Here is a 23,583-nt window from a genome sequence, read left to right on the forward strand (position 1 = left end):
CCCATAATAGAGTACAGAGTACAGGGTTCAGTGGCAGCCCTTAGAAGAAATGGTTAATCATTTGGGGGTATGAGTCAAGGTTTCACAAAGTCCTGATACTTGAGTGTATCTTAATGGATGAGAAAAAGCTTGAAAGGTAGATGGATTAGAAAAAGCATGAGTACTGGTATGAAGCAACATAGTGAGAATCCAGGAAAAACTCACAGACAATGGTGGGACAAAGTCCTCATTGGTGAAATGGAATAACTCTCAAAGCAACTCATATTATGAAAATAATCTACTCCGTTGTTTTAAAACAATCCACTTGTCTTCTTTGTGCAGACAACAGGATTCCTTACTCCACGAAGTCCTCTGAAGAAGCATCCCACCCACCCACGGTGCCCCCCAATGGTAATGATATCCTCCCCCACATCCTGAATGTAAATGCATAAAGATTTCCTTTCTCGGGAAAAGGCAGAAGCCTGACACCTCACTTTTCCTTTCCTAGGAGAACCTGGTGAGGAGCAGCTCTATTTCTTTGGCAAGACTCTAGGTCCCAGAGGAGCCAAGGCGGCCTTAGTGATCCTTTTTATCGTCGGACTCCTCCTGCTGATAGCCACCGTGAGTCTCTCTCTCAGACTCCACGCCGCGAGGAAGCAGATGGCGTACCAGGAAGTCCAGTCCTGTGCGCTCCCCACAGATGCCCTGTGAATCATGATCTCCTTCAAGCAGGAAGGTATGAGGTTCCACAGCCGGACAGACGGCTGCCGACAGGGAAACTGGACCAAGGCAATGTTCACCAAGGAAGGTTGACACTGTATCCTGGATCAGGCTCCTGATCCTCTGGAACATAATCCAAAGCAATTTGCTTTTATTTATTTATTTTTTAAATAGACTATGAATAATCCTCAGGTATGACATACAGAAAAAGGAGAATTTTCATGACTGAGAAATGCCAACTCTGTTCTCTGAATGAATTCACTGAGTGAGGGAGGGGACTCTCTGAAAGATTTCTCTATTTTCCATTTTTCATAATTCATAGATTGGTCAGTGCTTCCTTAGCTAAAAGTTTCTAGATGGACAACTTTAGAAAGAGTTACAGCACCTCAGACATCTAACTAGAATAGTACTGATTTTTCAGTACCGTAAAGAAGAAGCTTCCTTAGTTGTTCCAGGGAAAATACTTTTCTGAGGAGTTCATGGAAATATCTAAGTCAGTATCTACTGATAGAATTTGACCAAATGAATATTTTGGAGGCTTTAACCAGCTCTCCTGACCTTTCTTCCTTTTATATATAAATAGTCTGTGCACTGTTTGCTATAAAAGGTAAAGTTATAAGCATTTTAAAAAAACTCGCTGCTGTTTTTATGCAAACCTCTAGTGATATTTGAATGTTTACAACTCACTTCATGTTATATGTTTTTACAGTATGTTTCTGTGGCAATGTTTTCATTTTGAAGAAGTCAGCTAGAGAATTTCTATTTATATTTCAAAATCTGGGAGTATTAGAATCTGTGAAATAGCAGGCTAGATTCTCTCACTGTGCAATCAGGGACTTCCCTGAAACTTTAGTGGGAGCATCTGAGAGGAGAGGGTAACTTTGCAGGAGGCACATCCAAGCTTGAATCTTGAGCCTGATATTTTTCCTTAAGCTAGGGGGATCTTTCTACATCACCATCTCTTATGAAATAAAAACAGTCTTATAGGAGAAGCACCAGGAGGAATTCATCAAGGCAGCTGACTTTGGGTTGGGTGGAGAAAGGATCTCACAAAATCCTAGATTTCATGCCTCTTAAAACATGGTCCTTTATTGGAGGAGAAAACAGAAAAGGAAAGGCATAGAGAAGATGGATATCTAGAACAAGAAGTTCCTGAATAGCAATTTTTTAAACCATGAAATCAGCTTTGAAGATAAGTATTAAGGTTTTCAAGAACTCAAATACAAAAATAAATTATTGAACAAGTAAACAAATTATTACCAGTCAATCCATACTCTGTTCTACATGCTTGAACCATAGGTGTAAGATTGATAAAAGCAACATTGCTTATTACTAGACCGAGAAATTGCTCTTAGCTCAGGCCAAGAAATCCTCTGCCATGCCAGATGGGTGGGATGTTCACACATCTGCATCAGCAGTGGATCACTTGAATGTCCAGGTGAACAAATAAGACCTAATAAATACTCTGGTGAAGGGGGCTTTCGTACTTTCTCATCTTCATTTTGGTGACGGGTAAAGGGTATTCGATAGATGCTTTAGGGGAAAAGGGTATTTAACATAGAAGCTTTAGTGTCAGTTAAAACAGTAAGTGAATGCTATTAGTTCAGCCCATAGTTTCCTTGAATGCCATATCACACAGGGCACCCAAAGGAATTTGGATTCCAGCCTGCTAACCACTAGTGATGTGATTTTGTAGTGTGTGCTTTACAGTTTTCATGCATGTGTAGACTGTATAATAATATAATAATAATTATGACAAATGCCTTATTTATAACCCACCTTTAGTTAGACAACAAATTGTTTAGTTATAAGGTTTTTCCTTTCATTTAGTTTATTTTTTTTAATGAAAAACATAACCACAAAGTAGTTTGATTGCACCACTTCTATATTTAATAAACTTTCTCATATTATCAGATGGCTGCTTGCATGGTTTCTTTCACTGAAGATCACCTATCACTAAACTTGGAAGATGGGGGTCTGGGAAAAGGAGAATTATCTTTTAAATATTTAGCATGTAACCCAGTGACACTTGCTAGAGCAAATGAAACAACATAATGGTATATCTCCACAAATAATATGACAATTCAAACATTATTTGTTTCCCCAAACATAGCATACTCCTTTGTTCTCAACATCACTCTTTTGGGAAAACCAACCCTACCTTCATTTACAAGCATCTTTTCCTCCTTGTTATGAAGAGAGAAGTGTCTTGGCTTCTAGCAAGGACAGTATCCACTTGGCTTTTGACCTCATCCTTTTTTGCTTTTTCAAGGACTCAGTTATCAGTTTTCCCTCTGGCATCATTCTATGAAATCATGAGCAATGACCACCATTAAAAACAAAGCAAACAGGCCCTACATCTTCGCAGAGTCACCAAGATTTCCTGCTTCAACACTGCAAGAAGAGAACCTGCCACTTGCCCTCCACCACCTCCTCTCAGCATCCTCAGACTGTTCCCCAGGCCCCCACCACCTCTCCAGTGCCGCAAAGCCACCCGCCATGACGACCACTTCCCCGTGGTAGGGGCACCAGAACTACAACCAGGATACGGAGGTCACCATCAACCACCAGACCAACCTGAAATTCTACGCCTCTTTCATCTACCCGTCCATGTCTTCCTACTTTGACCATAATGAGGTGACTTTGAAGACCTTTACTGAGCCTTCCTTCAGGACATCAAGAAACCAGAATGTGAGGACTGGGAGAGAGGGCTGAATGCCATGGAGTGTGCATTGTACTCGGAGAAAAGGGTGAATCAGTCATTACTAGAACTGCACAAACTGCCCACTGACAAAAACTACCTCTACTTGCGTGACTTCACTGAGACTCATTACCTGAATCAGCAGGTAAAATCCATCAATGAATTGGGTGACTACATAACCAACTTGCACAAGATTCGGCCTGGCAGAGTATCTTTTTGACAAACATACCTTGGGAAACAGTGGTGATGAGAGCTAAGCCTTAGGCTGGCTTCCCCAGCTAGCTGCTGCTCCTCTGTCTGATCTCTAAATGTTGGCACGCCTCAGGGTTTGATACTGGGCCCTTTTTTCTCTTTTACCCTCTGTGGTAAGATGAATACTGGTCCCAAAGGATATCCAGGTCCTAGTCTTTTGTACCTGTGAATGTTACATTATCTGGCAAAAGACTGCAGAAGTGATTACATTAAGGATTTTAAGATAGGATATTATCTTGAATTATCCAGGCGGGCCCTAAATGTCATCACAAGAGTCCTTGTAAGAGGCTAGGTAGAGGGAGATTTGACAGAAGAAGGCAATGTGAAGATTTGAAAAAGTTGCTACACTGCTAGCTTTAAAGATGAGGAAGGGACAATGAACCAAGGAATGCAAGGAATGCAGCTCTAGAAATTGGAAATGGTGAGGAAAGTATTCTCCCCTAGAGCCTCCAGAGAGAGTGCAGTCCTGCTAACAGCTTGATTTGGTCCAGTGAAACTGATTTTGGACTTCTGACCTCCAGGGTTGTAAGAGAATAAAGGTGTGTTGTTTTAAGCCACCAAGTTTGTGGTGATTTGTTACAGCAACATTAGGAAACTGAAAGAACCTCTCCATAGGTTATTTTACCCATCCTCATAGATCTGAAGACCACCTCTATGCTGACAGAGCCAAAATGTGTTTCTCTAACCTTGACCATGATCTCCAGACTCACAAATCGTGTTCAAGTAGGATCACTGCAGCAATCACCTAACCAGCCTCTCCACTGTCACTCCTGCCCCTTCCAACCATGGTCCACACAGCAGCAGCAGTGTTCTTTCTTAAAAATGCAAATCTGATCACATCATTTCTCTGGTTAGTGCCCTTTAATGTCTTTCCATTTTACTCTGAATAAAATCCAAACTCCTTACCTACGAGGCCCAGCCTGATTTGTTCCATGCCCACCTCTTCAACTGCATCTCAGATCCCTGTCAGCTCCAGCTTTTATCAGTTCCCATGCCCTGCTGGTTCTTTCTTGCCTCAGGGCCTTTGCACATGCTGCTTTCTATAGCTGGAATGCTTTCTCTCCAGCACCCCCATTCCCTGCCCCACACCCTAGCAAAAACGAGCTACCTTTCCTAGTTCCCATGAGACCTCCTCAGACTGCCATGTCTGAAGTGAGCCCTTCCCTCTGTTATTCCTATTTCCATTGGTTTCCTTTGTAGTACTCATCACAAGATATAATCATTTTATCTGTCTGTTAGCTTGATTTTTGTCTGTCTCTTCGACTAGAATGTATGTTCTGTGAAAACAAGGCACCCTGGACTGTTTTGCTCACAGCTGCATCCCCAGCACAGGCCATAGAGTAGACTCCTAAAAGCTGCTCAAAAAATATTTCTAGAGTGAAGGAATGAATATATAAACAGAACTGAAAGTCTATTGGGCTTCTGGAGCCACCCTTGAAGTCTTGTTGTAAGAAGCGAATGACTATTTTTTTGTTGCAAAAACTCATAGTCAAATATCAAAGATCTCAAATAAGCAAAACAGAGTTCTGGGAGAGTGCCTTTGGGGTCCACAACTGCTTTGGCCACCTTTTGACAAATGACACTGGGGTGAGGAAAGGGGCAGGGAGGACTTAGGGGGAGTGGTGTTTTTTAATACCTATGTTCAAAAAGTGATTGTGTGTTCAAAAATTGATAGTGGTGATGCATGCACAAGTATTTGGTAGTACTGTGCACACTAAATAATTTAACTTGTATTTAATATCTAAATGCACCTTTTAACTGTAAAAAAGCAGTGTCATCAAAAACAGGTAAAGTCTGAGAAACTGTCTTAGCCAGTAGGAGCTAAGAAGACATGACAGCTAAATGTAATGCTGTCATTACATTTGGATGGGATCCTGGAGCAGAAAGAGGACATTATTTAAAAACCAAGGAAATCTAAAGTGTAGACTTTAATAATAATATATTGATATTGGTTTGTTAGTTGTAACAGATGCACCATACTAATGTAAGATGTTAATGAAAGAAGAAATAGAGTACAGAGGTGAGGGTATACAGGAACTCTCTGTTCCACCTGCACAATTTTTCTGTACGTCTAAAATTATTCTACAGCTTAAAGTCTTTTTTTTTTCTTTTTAAAAAGCAATGTCACATATGCTGTCATTCAACACCTTAAACTCCTGAGGTTGGTAAGGACAGCCATGGGAGGCTGAGTGCCCTTGATGTGGCAGGCACTGTACATACATGTACACCTCGGGGATACTGTGGGTTCTATTCCAAATAGCTATAGTAAAGCAAATACCACAATAAAGCGAGTCACATGAATTTTTTGGTTTCCCAGTGCATATAAAAGTTATGTTTATACTATAGTCTGTTAAGTGTCCAATAGTATTATGGCTAAAAAAGCAATGTACATATCTTAATTAAAATGTGACACAAAGACATGTAGTAAGAACATGCTGTTGGAAAATGGCACTGATAGACTTGCTTAACCAGGGTTGCCACAAAACTTCAATTTGTAAAAAATACAGTATCAGTGAAGTACAATAAAGCAAGGTGCAATAAAACAAGGTATGCCTGTGTATTATCACATTTAATTCTCAGAGCAACCTGATGAGGTAGGTATTATCCCTATTTGGCAAATGAGGAAATTGAGGCCCAGAGGTTTCCAGTGACACATCTTGGTCACAGAGTTAGCAAGTGATATATCCAGGAGTAGAACTCAGGCTCTTAACCAGACGTGACCAACTTGATTTCTTGTTTCCTTCCAAAAAACTTTGGTAGAAGTCAGATTGTTTGACCTAATGTTGGGTAGAAAAAAATGGCTTCCTTAACTACCACTCCCTTCTGTGCTACTCACTACCATCCACAAAGTCACAGTACCAGTTTGGGCCTTCATTACTTCTCAAGTGAAATATTTCAATAGCCTCTTACCTGGCCTCTCCACCTCCACTCTCTGCATTCCAGTTTATTCTTCACGCGGCTAGCAGACTAATCTTTTTAAAGCACAGCTCCATTTATATGACTCCCCTACTGCCTACTGAAAAGGTTCAGACCACTTTCTCTGGCCCCAACCTTTCCACCTTTGACTTTTTCTTCTTCATTTCCCTTATACCACAGTCAAATGTCTCCACTTTCCATTTCCTAACTAGCTCTTTCTCTTGTCTCCATTTTAAATTCAACAAACATGGATTGACTGCCTACTAAATGTAAAGAACTCTGCCAGGGGCTGGGGGCAATTAAAAAACTGAGATGCAGTGCAGATCCTCAGAGGAACTTGATATCTAAGGACAATCAGCCAGGGAGTCAGCCATCACACAGAAAAATGAACGACATCTAGAGCAGAGGAAGAAAGTGCTAAGCAAGGGAGGGATTCATTACAATGAGGGGGATCCTAGAAGGATTTCCAAAGATGGGACATTTGAGTCTACCAGATGAGTAGATTTGACAGGTAGAGAAGGGGAATGTAATCATGCATTCACTCTCTCCTGAAAAGCTCTTTATCTGCACCTCCCATGGCATGCCCCACCTTTCATCATACTTACCTATTCTAACTTCTATTAGTTCATAATGAACTTGCCTTATTTCTCATACTAAGATGTGAGGTCTTTGAGGGATTGGGATGCATCTTCTTCATCCATTGCTTCCCCATGCATGGAGCTCAGGAACTAGCCTCTACTGTGTGCTGTGAATGTCTGGGTGAATGAGTGTAAATTGGGCCACTTATTTTTGACAGTTTTCAAGGAGAACAATTTTTAGATTCCCTCAGAACTTTATTTAATAAATATTTATTAAAACACCTACTATGTGCCAGGCACATGTGCTAAGTATTGGAGATAAGATGGTATACACAGGTGTGGATCTGTCCTCATGAGGTGTACCATATAAAGGGGAGAGAAACATTAAATAAATGAGAAGTTCAACAAATGTGGAAACTGAGGCACAGGAAGATCAAATAACTTCATCAAGACCTGCCAATGGAGGGCATATAAAAGGGGATCTGAGTCCAATATACTTAGGGAAGGGTTTTGTGGGGAAGTGACATCAAGTTGAGACCAGGAGGGTGAATAAGAGTCAGCTTGGCAAAGAGGCCACTGTAGGGAGCCTGTTTTGGGCAAGTGAAGGCTGGAGAAGAGAAGGAGCCTGGCTAACTTGGTGAACTGAAGGAGACATAGTGAAGCTGGTGAAGAAGGCAGTGACCAGATCATGGAGACCTTTCTGACCATGATAAGAAAGTTGGATATTTTCCTAAAAACAATGTACACTTTAGAGGAGTGGCATGAACAGATTGAAGATTTTTTTTTTAATATCAAATTTTTTATTGACAGAGATGTTGAGTGACATGTTTTTGGTGTGTGGAAACAAAGAGAGGCCTAACACTGAACCACAGTACTGAGCGGATCTGTCCACACAGACCAGGAAGGGCTGGGTAATGACAAGCCTGCTTCTGCATGGCATAGATTGAAGCTTTTTAAAAGCTCCTCCTGGCAGCTGTGGGGTGACAGTGGCTTGGGAGGTGTAGTATATTGAATCAGGTACTCCAATTTAGACAGTTTCTTAATCCACAGTCCTGTGGGTATGAACCTATTGCAAATAGGATCTCTTAAAGATGTTATTTTAGTTAAGGAATGGCCTAACCATGCAGTTGGGCTTTAATTCAAATTACTGGGGTCCTTCATAAGCAGAAGAAATTCAGACTTAGAAAAAGCCATGGGGAGAAGTCAGAAGCTGGAAGTCAGTGTTACCCAGAAGACAAAGGAGAGAACATTGCCATGTGATGTGAAGAAGGGATACAAGCCCAGGAACCCCAGGGATCACTGGAAGCCAGCACCAGAATGTTAGACTTTGGGGAGAAAGCATTGCCTTGCTAACACCTCAATTTTGGACTTTTCCTAGCCTCAAAACTGTAAGCCAATAAACTCCTGTTAAGGCCATTGTGTGGTATTTGTCATGGCAGCCTGGCAAAATAACACTAGAGGCTTGAGGAGAACATTTGGGTGTGTGGTTAGGGGAGGATGGTAGGTTGAACTCAGGGGTTGGCAGTATAGATGGAGAGCTCTCAGATATGCTATATTTAGGAGTTGGAATTAGTTGTGGCAGCTGAGAGGGGAGCTTTAAAGACAGGCTCTAGGTTTCTGGCTTGGATATATGGGTGGATGAAGGTACCTTTAATAAGATGGAGAACTAGAGTCGAAGTTTGAGGGGAAGATGAGTATTACAGTCCTGGCCAATATGAGTCTAAAGTCCTATGATTCACTCAAGTGGAGAGTTGTGTAGGCCATTGGGTGTGTGCTGGGAGGAGAAGCTGGGGTGGAGATGTACCTGTATACAGGAATACAGAGGATGCTTGCACCCATGGAACAGCCCAGGTACAAAGAACAGGGAAGGCAGCCCAGCTGGCCCCAAGCAGCACTCGTGTTGTAAGAATCTGTCTGCTCCAAATACAGCATTTCCTCATCATCCACTTCCTAAAAGCGGTTTACTCCCTGCAACCCCCAACCCCCACCCACCCCGAGATCTAGTCACACGCAGCGCCTGGCACCTTCCTCTCGCGCACAGAGCTCCTCAAAGGGCCCAGCGCTCCCTCTTCCGCATACCCTCGCTCTACACTGCCTGACTGGTCTTTTAAGGTATCCTTTGCTCCTTGAGGCTTTTGCAGCTCATTTTGACCTGATTTCACCGTATAGAAATGTAAAGGTGGCCATCCTATCTAAGCGAGTAAGGGGTCGCTTTCAGGAATGAGTTCCATAATCCCGGAGCCCGGAAGTGGGGAGAATGAGGATGGGAAGAAGCCGAGAATTTTCAGAAGGGCCGCTCAGTGGGAAGCTCCCCCTCGGTGGGAGGATCCATAGCACGCGGGATGCTGCCGCGCGCACCCGTCCCGCGTCACCGCGGTTTCCGGAAACTCCACGCCCCCGGGTACTCGGTCTCTGCGGATGGTTCCGGAAGAGCGCGAACGCCCCGGCCGCTCAGGCAGAGCGCAGGGGCCAGGGCAGGAGAGAAGCGCTTTGTTCCGCAGCTGGTTCTTGCGCCTGCGGGCGCCGGCGAGGCGCGAAGCACGGGAGTTGCGCGCGCTGCGCCCTCGCGGCGCCTGCCCCGGGAACCCGCGAGACGAGCAGGGGCAGCTGCAGCCCCAGCGGGGGTAGCTGGGAGCCCTGGCGCGCAGAGACACCAAGGCAGGCGGGATGCTGGAGCAGCTGGGGAGCCGGCAAAGGAAAAGCGAAACCCGCGGTCCCCGCCGGTGACCGGGTGAAGGCGCCGCGCAGCTCTCCCGACGCCGGCGGTGCCCGGGCCTACCCTCGTGGACCTGCCGGGCTGAGCCCGGCGCGCCGCAGCCATGGCCATCGCCCACCTGGCCACCGAGTACGTGTTCTCAGACTTCTTGCTGAAGGAGCCCGCGGAGCCCAAGTTCAAGGGGCTGCGGCTGGAGCTGGCGGTGGACAAGATGGTCACGTGCATCGCCGTGGGACTACCCCTGCTGCTCATCTCGCTGGCCTTCGCTCAGGAGATCTCGATCGGTAAGGCCCTGGGCGGGGGCAGGCGGGGCGGAGAGGTGGGCCAGGTCGGGCAGGAATTATCGGGGCTGTCTCGGACTGGCAAGAAGTGATTTTACTGAGCGTGAGCCAGAATCTCGGCGTGCTCGCCCCTGCGGTGGGCGTGCACGTTGGAAAGGAAGGTGGCTGCAGTTTTATGGTCCGAAGCATCCTTTACCCGTGGCCTCATTTGTGCCCCTGTGCTGTGCACCCTGTACCAGGGCCCCTGCAGAGCTCTCCGCTCCATCTCCACTGCTCAGCTCTTCTGTTTCCTGCGCCGAATTTGCCTCGCTTGTAAGTTAGTGTTCATGTTCCACCTGTGGCCGTGTCACCAGATTTGCCGAGAACTCCTGCCTTCTCCTTTCACCCACACGTATTTGTGCAGTTACGTAAAATTTTGTACCATAGAAGTTCCTGAGTGACTAAATGCAGGGTGCAAGGAAAAATTCTCCATGAAAAGGGTGTTCGTTTGCTGTTTTACGAGAAATTGCTGTTTATTGAGATTTAGCCTTGCAGAGTTGTGAGTGATAGGAATCACCTGCACTTGGCAGGCCTTGGCGGGAAACCAAAATCCTCGGTTTGGTCGGCGCTGTTAGGAACGTGAGATGAACAAGTCACCTTCATGTAAGTTCTTATTTAATCTTAGTAACAGTTCTGTGAGATTTGAAAGACTGGTGGTTTGGGCAGGATCGAGTGGCTGATAAGTTTCTAGTTCTCATCTTTTCTGACTTTCAGTACAGGAGAGTATTTATGAATCAACAGGAAGAGTGTAGAAGGACTAGAGACAAGTTTTGGGAGAGCAAAAGAGGGAGAGGCCGGTGGGGCTGGCCAGTGGGGAAAGCCTCTGTGTTGGAGGTTGGGCCGGCCTTGAGCCTCGGAGCTGGATGGGATGTGGTCTGCAAATTTTGTGCCTGCAGGGAAAAGTACATGTTCCTGGAAGGCGAGAGACAGTGCATGCCCTCCGCTAGGCAGGAGGATTAGTCAGGGTTCCTCAGATCTGAGAGTGAATATTGAACTGATGGATGCAGAGTCATGGTTGAAGAAGTGGAAAGATATTTGAGCAGAGGGTGGACTGGTCAAAACTTAGTAAATAATAGCCTGGTGGTGGCATGTAGGGTGTGGGGAAGGAGGGAAGAGAACTGAGCTAGGGAACCCGAGGCCAGCAGGTGAAGCCTCAGCTGAGGTCTTGTGCCTGGGTGGGGGTGAAGAGTGGAAGGGAACGGGTGGAAAGGTGATTTCTGAGAGATGCAAGCACAATAAGCATCCCCTGGGCAACAAGTTTGTTATATGTGTGTGATTTTAAAGAGCAGTTTTATTGAGATATATTCACATACTATACAATCCACCCAAAGTGTACAATCAGTTTTTTACAGTTTCATCTCATAGTTGTGCGTTCATCACCACAATTTTAGAACATTTTCATTACTCAAAACAAAACCCCAAAACATCCAATACCCCATACCCCCCCCCATTATTGACCCTTAGCATTGGTGTGGTACATTTGTTACTGTTGATGAAATACTATTAAAATATTTATTGTTAACTATAGCCCATAGTTTGCAATAGGTGTATCCCCCCCCCCCATACCACTCTGTTATTAATTCCTTGTAATAGTGACATACATTACAGAGACTGGTCAAAGTTGCCGCAAAGGCTGCAGGCCTGGATGAGTGGGGAATAGTGGAAATAGTAAAACTGAAGGGAGAGTTGGTTGGAAAAGGGTCACAATGTGTTTAATTTTGGGATCGACAGCATAAGTTTTTTAATTTGGCAGGAAGTTGCCAGATTCACTATGAAAAGTAAGTTTTCAGCTTTCATTGTCTTTGGCAAGCATAGTCATCAGTGTTTCCTTTTGCCTTCTCAATGACCGGGAGTTGAGGCTTCCAATAGCAAGGAAAACCACTAAGCAGCCTGGGTCCTGAAGATAATCTCTCCCTTTAGCAAATGTCCCTTGAGGACCAGCTGTGTGCTGGACCCAGGGACCCAGGAATAAATAAGGCACCAGCCCTATCCTGGGAGAGCCTACAGTCTTGGTCACCTGATGGGGCTGAAGAACCAGAAAGGAGGAGTTAGTCACTCACCTTCAGTGACCAGCTCAACCTCTGGCCCATGAATTAGAGGGAACCCCAAGGCACTTGCACCATAATGCCTTAAGTACAGCCACAGTGATGAGTTGTCTGCCAGGTATTTGTATGGGGTTTGGAGTGGGTTTACCCAGCAAGGATTTGAGCTTTTGCTGTCTGCCCTGAGGAGAATGTAAAAGGAGTCTGAGATGTGTTCCTCTCCTGGCCCTGTGGAGTGGGTATGCAAATGGGTGTGGCTAGCAGGTAACATCATTCGTCACTGTTTGATTAGTGACGAGGTGGGTGTTGAGCTCTAAGCACCCGGCAGGTGAGGGTTGGCAGGGATTTGGGGGAACCGTCAAGCAGACTCCAGTGTCTTCCAAAGTGCTTCATGAGTTCTAAGGGGAGGGCAGGCATGTGGGATGAAGCCATCAGGAACAGGTAAGACCTCTCAGGTTGAGCATATATTTACATAAAATGTCAGAAGGAAGACACTAGAGAGGAGGGGAGGGGAACATAAGTTAATACATGGAGTGGGCACAGTGGAGTCACATCATGTGACATTGAATTTTTGCAAATTCAGCTTTTGCTGTTTGCACTCAACCCAAAACAAAAATGAACAGACCAAAAAAGAAGGACAACAACAACAGCAAAGAGATAGTACAGTAATTTAAGTGAACCAGGTTTTTTTGCCTACCACTTTGGTCAATGAGCTCGGGCTCCAGAAAGTATGTGAGATGAGGCCTGCAAACTTAAAACAGGGCTTCATCTGCCTTCTTATGATTATTACTCCCTGCCTGGTGCCTGGAATATTCTTTCATTGTTGTACTTTACAAATTGTGTTTTAACCTGTCCGTGTGCGTAAGATACTTAATCTTTTATTCATCCCTAGAAGTTGGTGTCTTGAATGGCCCATGAAAGCCACTCTGTTAATATTTGCTGAGTGAATGAAAGATGGTAGCTTTTGGCAGGAGGGATACTTTATTCAGTTCATGCGCTCGTGAGATGTTTATTGAGCCTGGGGTGTGTGGTGCTGTTCCTTGGCAATAGGTGTCAGACAGATGGAAGACACAGAGCCTGCCCCTCAGAAGCACAATCTCGCAGAGAAGATGGATGCAAAACCCTCCTAATACAGGACTCATAAAATGTGGCCTGTGTCAGTGATGGTATTAAAGTCTGGTGCTGTGGGAAGGCAGAAGGACGAGTTGGCTCTGATTCAGAGGAACAGAAAGGGCTCTCAGGGCAGATAAGAGTTTGTGTTGGGCTCTGAGGTAGGACTCCAAACGCCTGGAGCAGTGTGAGTGAGAGCTAGGAGGTTCAAGATGGCGCACAGCTGCAGGAGCTTTCGGGGCACAATGGCTTAGAGAGATGGGAGTCAAAGTCAGTCTCCAGGGCTTGATAGAGAAGAGGACATGTATGTATAAAATTGGTAAATGAGAAAATCACCTTTAAAGATCACATGTATCGATTTTCCTGTTTTCCATTTGTATCAATAAACTAGTATATATAAATATCCAGTTACAAATATAAAATCCTTTTAAGCATAAAATTAATTTTATTTTCCAGTTATTTTCTGAAAACTAAATTTTCCATAAACTTGCATTCTATAAGGTAGTTGAAATTTTGTGTCATTTTTTACTGTTAATTTATGTCAAAGAAAAAGTTCCAATAAAAAAAAAATGGTATACACTTTTTTAGAATTAAGGGAGGGTTCTGGGCGGGGCGGGGGAGTTGAAGGTAGGAGGGAAAGAATGACCTCCTATGATAAAATATATTTTGGCTCCTATTAAAGGCTTCCCTGTTGTCTTTTGTCCTGTTTTTTTTTTTCACATAGTCTCAGTCCATGGGCTTCTCTTGGAAAAGAGGGACAGACCCTGGCCAGGCCGCAGGGTCCCATGGGCAGGGCTGCCAGCTGACCCTTGCTTAGGGCCTGCCATGTGCTGGTGGGACAGCAGGTGCTTTCCTTGTATTGACCCCTTCCTGGGCCACTGCGGAGGGGGAGTCCACTCCGTGGGACTCTGGCCCCTCCGTCTCCCCCGGCAGCTTGTGGAGTCCCTGTGTGGTGGGCCTGGTGTGGGGCTGCCTGGGCCGTTGAGGATTGCTCTGGGGGTGGAGGGCAGGAGGGGCTCGCCTTGCCCATCTGCCGGATTTTGCTGTGTCTGTCCCCCGGTTGAGAGTTATCACAGAAGTGATGTGGTATGAGTGGGGACAGTGGCGCTGCTGCCCCGCCTCTGAGGTGGAGGGCAACTGTGGAAGCTGTCATAGCAGCCTGGAGCCGTTACTGCCTGTTGGTCCTGATGTGCCGTCTCGTTGAGAATTCTAGGCAGAAGCATTCTTGAGAAGTCGCTCGGAGACTCTTAGCTTCTGTGTGGGACTGCATATGAGAATTAAAATGACCACCTGTTAGACCTGATACTTCTGTTCAACCATTCCCAAATGTTGCAGGCCCGGCTCCCCTAGAGATTACGATTTAGTTGAGTAGAAAACAAGATGATTGTACACAATTGCCACACAGTTTCAATTTAGTTGTGACTTTGGGCTAGAAAGACTCTTGTGGGATGGGAGCTGAGAAGAGACAGTGGGCACCCCCTTTTCCCTCCCCTTGCCTTGCCTCATGGCTTACACACAGTAGGTCCTGAGTAAAACTTTGGTGAAGCAAGTGCCAGAACTCATTCAATGAGAGGAAGGAGGAGGTGTTCCAAGTAAGGGGCAGGACAGAAGGAAAAGCCTTCTGTCTCCAGGTTTGGATGCTGAGTTCAGGCCAGAGGTTACCGTAGCCAAGTCCCACCCGGCCAGTGCCTGGAATTCAGTGGCTGGTGAAGAGGGGTCCCCAGTGTGGGGAGGAGCTGTGCCCAGTTGCTGGGGTGCCCATGTCATTAAATGACGCATGTGGTGTCCTGGGTCAGACCAGTCATGGCTTTGTCCCAGACCTCTGCTTCCAACAAGAGCATTAAGGATACGGGTCACTCTGGAAGGGAAAGTTATCCCGGTGCTTTGAATTGTTGAGAGAGAAGAGCCCAGTCTCCTGCCAGCATGTTTCTTGCTCTGAGCCAGGCTGGCCAAACTAGATGAGCAGTGGGGACCTGTCAGGGAACTCCTGGGGAAAGGGTGTGTGATCTGCCCCGGGGAGCCTGCTCTCCCTACCGCCCTCCCACATTGTCATCCCGGGGAGAGGGACCTGGTTGCCCTGAGTTAACTCTGCTCTGTTCCTGTCATTACAAGGCAGGCATTGGGCCAGCCTCACTGAGCCACAGGACAGATATAACTGTAGCTGCTTCCATTACTGTTAGCTTCCAGTTCCCCTTGTGTTTTCCTGCAGCTGAGTCAGCAGCCCTGTGTCTTAGGTCCTCTGGTCTGTTGTGGCTGGATTTAGGCACATCTTCAGCAATATCTTCAGGCTGCTTTTCAGCTCGTATCAGTTGGTAAAGCCTATTGATTCTTTTCAAGGGTGTCCATAAGTATAAACTAATATCAGAACTGTTGAAGTATAGCCCATAACAGCACATGCCCAATTCACACTTAGAACCAGAGCGAGAGCCCTCCTGAATTCCTTACTGAAGGATGCATGCTGTCCACAGAGGCTGCTGAGGCTTCCAGGTTTTTCTTTGCTAATGTTTTTGTCACATGTTTATTGTACAAGTAATACCTAAATAGATTATCATGGAAAAGGATTCATGACCCTCCTTCACCTATGTAAGCAGTAACCACCATGGACACTTTGTACAGCCTTATAGCCCCCTTCCTCTGTATTAATGTTAAATGTGTACACCTTTTTTCCTTCTTTTTTTAAGATGAATTGGGTTGTCCGGCGCCGCCCCGCTCGACCCCTGTTCCCCGGCCGGCGAGGGGAGAAACAAGGGATGAGAGAGAGAGAGATGCAGACCACGCAAACTGACCTGGCTGGAAGTCACGACTCGAGCCACACGGCGGTTGCGAGAGCAAGTCTTTTACTGAAGCTAGATAAGCATTCTCTGTTACAGGTTTCCACGCGGGGCAGAGTGCCTCGCGGGAGAGCAGCCTCGATGTGGCCGTCAGGTACGGCTCCTAGTGGGCTGTCTCCCCGAGGTTCGCTTGGGCAAACTCTTAAGTACTCTACTCATAACCAATGATCTAGCGCCGCGCATATGCACTCAATTGGCAGATAGGAATAGTGAGTGTGCACGTCATAAGCGGAAGCAGGATATGGGCGCCATCTTGGCTCATTCGATGGGCGGGGGGACTTTGGAGCAGGTTTACAGCGCATGCGCTATGCCCGTCCCGGGAGACGGCTCTCCACATCTCCCCCTTTATTATTTATATCGACCCAGTGTCCCCAGTGATGAGTGTGCTCCCGTGAACCCAGATGGCTCACAATTTGTTCCGGTGCTTTGGGGAGTCTGGACTAGGTCTCAGCCATTTAGCGGCGGAGCCTCTAGCACCGACCAGAATGCTCACCTCATATGGAGACAGGAGAGTCCGTGAGCTGGAAACAACATGACTCTCCCTGCAGTGCTTTGCCTTGCAACTGGGGGACAAAGGCGGGGGCAGGGATAGCATTAACCAGAGTCGGAGGCGTCACTAGGCGTCCCTATGCATTGGCTAGAGTCAAGTCTGGCCACAACTATGACTCTGCCTTAGGGACCTACCTGAGACAAAAATTATGACTGCTGGCGTCGCCCGTTATACCCGGGACACAGCTGCGCGCTTAGCTACAAACCTCGCTCCCGAGTGCCCCGCCCAAGGCGGCCAGGATGGGGTATGGCCATCAGAATGGTCGCTGTTGGGGGTATCAAAGGTGGAGGACATAGCCATCATAATGGTAACACGGTACTGCCGCGCTTGAAACAGGCGTTCTAGCAAAGATTTAACAATGACTAATCCCACCAATAGTCCCACCATCAAGAGAATCCAATTAGTCAAATTGGGCCAAGAGAACCAAGAGGTGACTTGGTCCCACAGATTTTTTACAGTCTCGCCCAGTGTGGAAAGGTCGAAACTAACAGGCTTCAATTTCCTAATGTTCTCAAGTCCCTGAAGGTCGGATTTCACTTGGTCGGAGAGATTGGTGAAGTTGGGGAGATAAGTGTCCTTGAGCCACTCGGCGACATCTTGCTGCTCCTCTGTCAAGTTCACCCTAACCGGGGTGACACAAAGCCTCCCGAATAACCATCGGGTATCACACGTCTGCTGGAGAACTCTCCAGAGTCCATCTATTTCTAGTCCAAGTTCATCTATCTCCGCTAGGAGTTTCTGAATGGCCTGGAAATTTAAGTTCAGCATCTGATTGTGGCGGCGTAGCACGTCTCGGGTAAGGTATGCCTCTTGGACGCCTAGACTTAGAGAAGGGGATATTGTTAAGTGAAACAACTTGAGAAACAGGGCCAACCCAGTCGGTTGCCTTGACGGGGAGCCAGACATAACTTGGGCGATACACTAGGATAGCGGGGCGGCGAGGCATCCGGGTCTTTGGAACGGTTTGCAGACTGTAGGAGCAAACCCCGGAAGGAAAAGGCACCTTTGAGTCTCATTTTTACTCAAGATCCCTTCACAAGACTGGCGGCTCTTCCCTGTAACGTTAAGAAATTCAAGCAAGACTCCCTTACTTAACTCGCCATTACCAGTTTCACAAGTAGCATTCGCCGCAACTGTGGTGTTGACAACCTTGACAGAGAGGTTAGCAAAAGAGAGGATCAGTGTGTCATTGGTGAGGGGGAAGGACTCGTTGAAGCTTGTGGAGGAAATATTTCTGTCAGAAGGCAGGTGGTGGAGACCTAGAGACAGGGTACGAGTGAAAAACACAGGAGAGGCGGGAGACCCAGCAGAGAATGGGGCCAGGGTCGGGGGATGATGCCACAGGCCCCAAAGACCACTCTCCTGCGCTACCACAGTTCCACTAAAAAAAGAAAAAGGCAGATTAGAAGGATTGCTATAGGAGAGCAAAGAACAGAGTTACCGATCCTCTTTTTGGGCAACCGCGGGGTGGTCAGTCCTACTATTATCGTCTTGTCGGTCGTCGCCATCATCAGCAGGGTCGGAGGCTTGGTCTAATGGTTCAGGTTGTATATTCGTTGGCGTTTCTGACAGCTGTTCCTTGGCTTCTTCAGGTGATGTCACGGTTCTCACCAGTCTTTCCGGAACCCACACTGGTTGACGTCCTGGTTCCTGGGGAAAAACACAAACAGAGCCTCTGGCCCAGCTGAGCACCGGGTCAGGGCCTTTGTGGCAACGGCCACACGGCCTGGTTACTGCACCTGGTTCGCCAAACCGTTGAGTGGCAGGGGGCTGACGTCTATTGGGACAATCTCTCTTAAAGTGCCCTGATTGGCCACAGCCATAGCACCCGTTAGACTTTGCCCCTAAGGTTCTCGGGCCTTTTGTAGCCACCTGTAGGGAGCTAGCTAGCATGGCAGCTAGACCTGCATTAGTTAAAGGGCTGCCAGTATCTCTACAGAGCCTGACCCACTCTGTCAAATTTTTTGCTCTGTTTTGTGCCAGGATAACTTTGCACTCCTTGTTGCACTGCTCAAAAATCATTTGCTTAACCACAGTCTCTGCTACTCCTGGATCTGAGAAGATTCTCTCAGCTGCGGTTTGCATCCTGGCTACAAAATCCGCAAATGGTTCTGTGGGGCCTTGGTGTATATTGCTGAGTGAGGCCTGAGCCTCTCCCTTACCTGTTAGCTTTTTCCAGGCACCCACAAAACAGCGGAAGATCTGGGCGTAGACCTCTTGTGGGAAACCCGTTTGGTTCTGGGCATGGGCGCCTCTCCCCAACAGCATGTCAGCATTCCACCCGCCACGTCTCCCCGCCGCATTCCTTGCGGCCTGCTCTTCAGCTAACTCCTCAAACCATGCTTTCCAATCTATGAATCGGCCTGACGGCAAGCAAGCACGGGCTAGCTGAAAAATATCTGCGGGTGTATGATTTAGAGCAGAGAGGTTCTCGATCATGTTCAAGGTATAAGGGGCATTGGGGCCATACTGATGGACGGCCTGCCTCAATTCCCTCAATAGTTTGTAATCATATGATTCGTGCTGATTGCCACCTTGGGGATTGATAATAACCGGGTACATTTCTGAGACTGGCTGTGGCTCAAGTGGCTGGTAGCCACCCAGCATGCCAAAAGGTGTGAAAGGGTTCCATCTCCAGAAATGTCTCCCACCACTACCTAATGGCAAAGGGTCCTGAGGGCCTGTGTACTCGGGCGGGGGGTACGGCAAAGGTTGCCCCTCCCCTGACCGGCCCATCGGGGTTTCCGGGTCTGGCAGCAAAGGATAATTACATTTACTGGGCATGGCCACTAGAGGGAGCTCTCGGCGAGGTCCTTTGGTGGGACCGCCCAAGGCGTCAGTTGGGAGCTGGGGTGTCCCTGGGGGTGCAGCGGTAGACATTGGCGGGGCGGAAGGCCGCACGGGTGTGGCGGGAGGCTCCTCCCACTCAAGTAGCGGGGATGCTTCCGCCTCCTCGCCAGTATCGCTATCTGACTCTGAGTCAGAGTCACTGGACTCCGGCGGTTTGCCCTTATAGGAGCCGTCCGCTGACGAAACTGACTGGGTTTCTTGGAGCGCGCACCGTGCTTCTTGCAAGGCAGAGGACGGGCTTAGGCCGGCAGCCGATTCTAGTTCAAGGACCGCACGGACGGTCTCCCATATGGGTACTAGAATCGGGTCCATACACACGCCCGTCTGGCGCGCTCGGTCTATGTCGCGACCGAGCTTCATCCAAGAGGGTAGGCTAAGGCTGCCGGTGCAGGCAAACCAAGGGGCAAAAGTATCAACATCATCAAGAAAACGCTGAAGGGAGCTTTTCCTGACCGAGATACCCCGTTGTTTCAAAAGGTTCTTTAAGGGAGCTAAGAGAGGTGAACTTCCGGACTGCCCCATGATTGCAGTCGGCACTATACTTCAGTCACTCGGAGAGCTCTTCCGAGTCCCCCGGGGTCACCTGAAAACCCACGGGCCCTAACTATCATGTAATAAGACGCACTCACCTTCTCGCGTTGATCAGGCGCGGGAAGTCCGCCGTAAGCTCGATGCGCAGCGCTGCTCTCCTCACAGAGGGACCGTCGAGAGCGAGGCAGGAGGAGGAGCGTTCCCCGTACGGGCCACCACTTGTCCGGCGCCGCCCCGCTCGACCCCTGTTCCCCGGCCGGCGAGGGGAGAAACAAGGGATGAGAGAGAGAGAGATGCAGACCACGCAAACTGACCTGGCTGGAAGTCACGACTCGAGCCACACGGCGGTTGCGAGAGCAAGTCTTTTACTGAAGCTAGATAAGCATTCTCTGTTACAGGTTTCCACGCGGGGCAGAGTGCCTCGCGGGAGAGCAGCCTCGATGTGGCCGTCAGGTACGGCTCCTAGTGGGCTGTCTCCCCGAGGTTCGCTTGGGCAAACTCTTAAGTACTCTACTCATAACCAATGATCTAGCGCCGCGCATATGCACTCAATTGGCAGATAGGAATAGTGAGTGTGCACGTCATAAGCGGAAGCAGGATATGGGCGCCATCTTGGCTCATTCGATGGGCGGGGGGACTTTGGAGCAGGTTTACAGCGCATGCGCTATGCCCGTCCCGGGAGACGGCTCTCCACATTGGGTCATACCAATTCATTTGCTTTCTTCTACTTAATATGTTTTAAAGAGCTTTCCATCTCAGTATGTAGGTATTACTGCACTATTTTTTAAAGGAGAGGCAGAAATAATATTCCGTAGACTATTCTTATAATTCATCTAAGCTTTCCACTAGTGATGGATATTTATGCTATTTCAAAATTTCTACTATTACAAAATTTCTATTATTACACATAAAGCTTATCTGTGCATAAATCTTTGTACATACTCCCTTCTCAACATTGAAAGCCAAGGAGAAGAGAAACAGTTGCAATTTCCCGAAGGTTGACATCATTTCCCAAGATAGTTTTGCATTCCTGAGTTCCTGTTTGAAATAAGTAGGAAAAAATGCTGCTTCGTACACTCTCCATCCTAACTCCCTCTGAACGTGGCCATATGAGATTAGAAGATGCATTTTGACGGGCTACTGGTTTTAAGAAACAAAAGGCCTCTTGCAGTCGTAAAACTGCAACTTTGGGTGGGACTTCCTGATGTGTGTTCTCATAGCACACTGTAAGCTTCCTAGCTAGCACTTACCACAGGTTACAATTAGGTATTGGTTTGTATAATTATTTATTGAATGCTGTCTCCACCACCAGACTGTAAGCTCATTGAAGGCACGGACCTCAGATTTACTGCCATTGGTAGCTTCCAGCATAAAACTTGGTACATAGTAGGCATTCAGTAAAGCGTATGTAAAGGAACAGAATGAACAGGACTGTCAGTGGGATTTTGGCATTTGGATCCTTAGTTTTAGTTATTATATTACCTTTAAAATGGGATTTTATGTATCTTGAAAGAGTTAGTGTTTCAAAAAAATCACCATCAGAAGTATTTGGAGTTTCCTCATACAGCAGGCCGTCCCTTGCCCCAGGCAGTATGGCTATTGCTCTCCCATGTTGTTCTCTGTCGGGGAGCTCCGTGAGCTGCCTCTACATGCAGCACCAGCTCTGGGACCACAATTCCCTCAGGCCACCTGCAGGCAGATGGGGCAGACATACATGTTCCTGGCTTGCACATGAGGCCATTCTGTTCCCTGCGGGGTCAGAACCAGGCGTCTACACTGGAGGGGGGCTGCTCTGCAGGGCTGGTTCTGGCTCCTTGGCGAGGCCTTTCAGCTGTGCCCACTCGGTTGCTTGGTCCTGGACCTGCTTTTCCTTGCTGGCTCTTCTCCCTCCTGCCTCCTTCTCTGTGTTCCCAGGAACCAACTCCAACAGCCCAGCCCCGGCTTCGAGCCTTCCCTCGCCCCTGACGAGCAGTTCACAGGCAGAGCTTCCCGGGATCACGGCCCATCCCTTCTGCATACTCTAAACAACTCTTCTGCTTCACTAGACTTTTTTGGCTAGAAGAACTGTTAATTTGCCCAATTGTATAACCCAAGACTAGAGCTATAAACCAAATTAAGACTGACACTGGCAGCAGACATAGAAAAATCAGGGATAGGTCTGACCCCGGTTCTACTGGTCATGTGATCCCAGGTAGCTTGTTTAACCTCTCTGTGCCTCGGTTTCCTCAGCTGTAACATGGATATAGTCCTACCTACCCTGTAGGGTTGTTTTTTCCCAAGGTGTGGTAATTTACCCCAGAAAGGCTGTTCTTAAATTTAGTCTGTTCCTATGTGTGTGGACCCATTGTAAGTAGGATCTGTTGATGAGGCTGATTCAGTGACATGTGGCCCACCTCAGTCAGGATGGGTCTTAATCCTATTACTGGAGTCCTTTGTAAAAGGAATGGATACAGTGTGAGAGAGAGACAGAGAAAGAAACCCACAGAAGCAAGAAGCTGGAAGCAATGAAACCCGGGAGAGACCAGCAGATCATGGGGCAGAGGAGGCAAGGATCACTGACAGCTGGTTTTGGGGAAGAAAGCATCACCTTGGTGATGCCTTGATTTGGACATTCTTCTCATGGTCTAAAACTGTAAGCTAATAAATTCTCATTATTAAAAGTCAACCCATTTCATGTTATCTGCTTTGAGTAGCCTAGCAAACTGAAGCACAAGGTTTAAAAATAAGATCATGTGAAATAATAATAATATCACATATCTATGTAAAGCATCTATTGCGTGGAGGTACCTAACAAATGTAGCTACCAATCTGAACCAAAGAACCCTTAAAGAAAGTCTGAGACAAAAAAAGAAACAAGTCTGAGATAATTCTCAAACTTTCCAGGGAGTTTGGTAATAACATACCTTATTAAATCTTCCCTTCTCTCCCACCCAGAGATTCCAAATTAGTCCATCTAACGTGAGGGCCCAGGAAAGGAGACTTAGCAAGTACCCCAGGTGATTCTGCTCACACTGGGCAGGCAGTCACTGATCACAGCTTGAGAAACAGTGGTTTCAAGGACTCGTCAGCAAAGCAGAAATGACTGCAGTGACCAAATTCTTCCCCCGTTGAGGAGGTTTGCTCTGTTTTTTGTTGTTGTTTTTGGTAGCCTTTTGTTGTAGTAACATGTGCATAACTCAGAATTTCCAATTTTAACCACTTTCAAGTGTGCAGTTCAGTGATGTTGACTGTGTTCAGAATGTTGTGCTCCCAGAACCAGCATCCAGTACCGGAAGTTTTTCATCACCTCAGACAGAAACTCTGCACCCATTAAGCAACAGTTCCCCCCACAGTGATCTTGTAATCTACTATCTGTCACTGTGGAATTTGCTTATTCTAGATATTTCCTTTGAGTGGGATCATCCAATATTTGTCTTTTTGCGTCGGACTTATTTCACTCGGCATGGTGTCATTGGGGATGTCTGTCTTGTGTGTATCAGAACTTCAT

General features: G+C 47.0%; 2 protein-coding genes and 1 pseudogene across 2 annotated transcripts in view; all 3 read left to right on the top strand.

Annotated features, from left to right (window-relative positions):
* HEPHL1 (hephaestin like 1) overlaps window positions 1-690 on the top strand; it is a 103,538-nt gene extending 102,848 nt beyond the window's left edge. The window contains exons 19-20 of the mRNA XM_037838719.1: window positions 322-390; window positions 488-690. Coding sequence (XP_037694647.1) covers window positions 322-390; window positions 488-690 — 272 coding nt within the window. The remainder of the gene's footprint in view (window positions 1-321; window positions 391-487) is intronic.
* A 3-nt stretch (window positions 691-693) lies between these two features.
* Window positions 694-3,657, top strand: LOC119537263 (annotated as a pseudogene).
* A 6,173-nt stretch (window positions 3,658-9,830) lies between these two features.
* Window positions 9,831-23,583, top strand: part of PANX1 (pannexin 1) — a 74,746-nt gene continuing 60,993 nt past the window's right edge. The window contains exon 1 of the mRNA XM_037841138.1: window positions 9,831-10,146. Coding sequence (XP_037697066.1) covers window positions 9,966-10,146 — 181 coding nt within the window. The 5' untranslated portion in view covers window positions 9,831-9,965. The remainder of the gene's footprint in view (window positions 10,147-23,583) is intronic.

Source organism: Choloepus didactylus, chromosome 6 (genome assembly GCF_015220235.1).
Source record: "Choloepus didactylus isolate mChoDid1 chromosome 6, mChoDid1.pri, whole genome shotgun sequence".
Taxonomy (NCBI): Eukaryota; Metazoa; Chordata; class Mammalia; order Pilosa; family Megalonychidae; genus Choloepus; species Choloepus didactylus.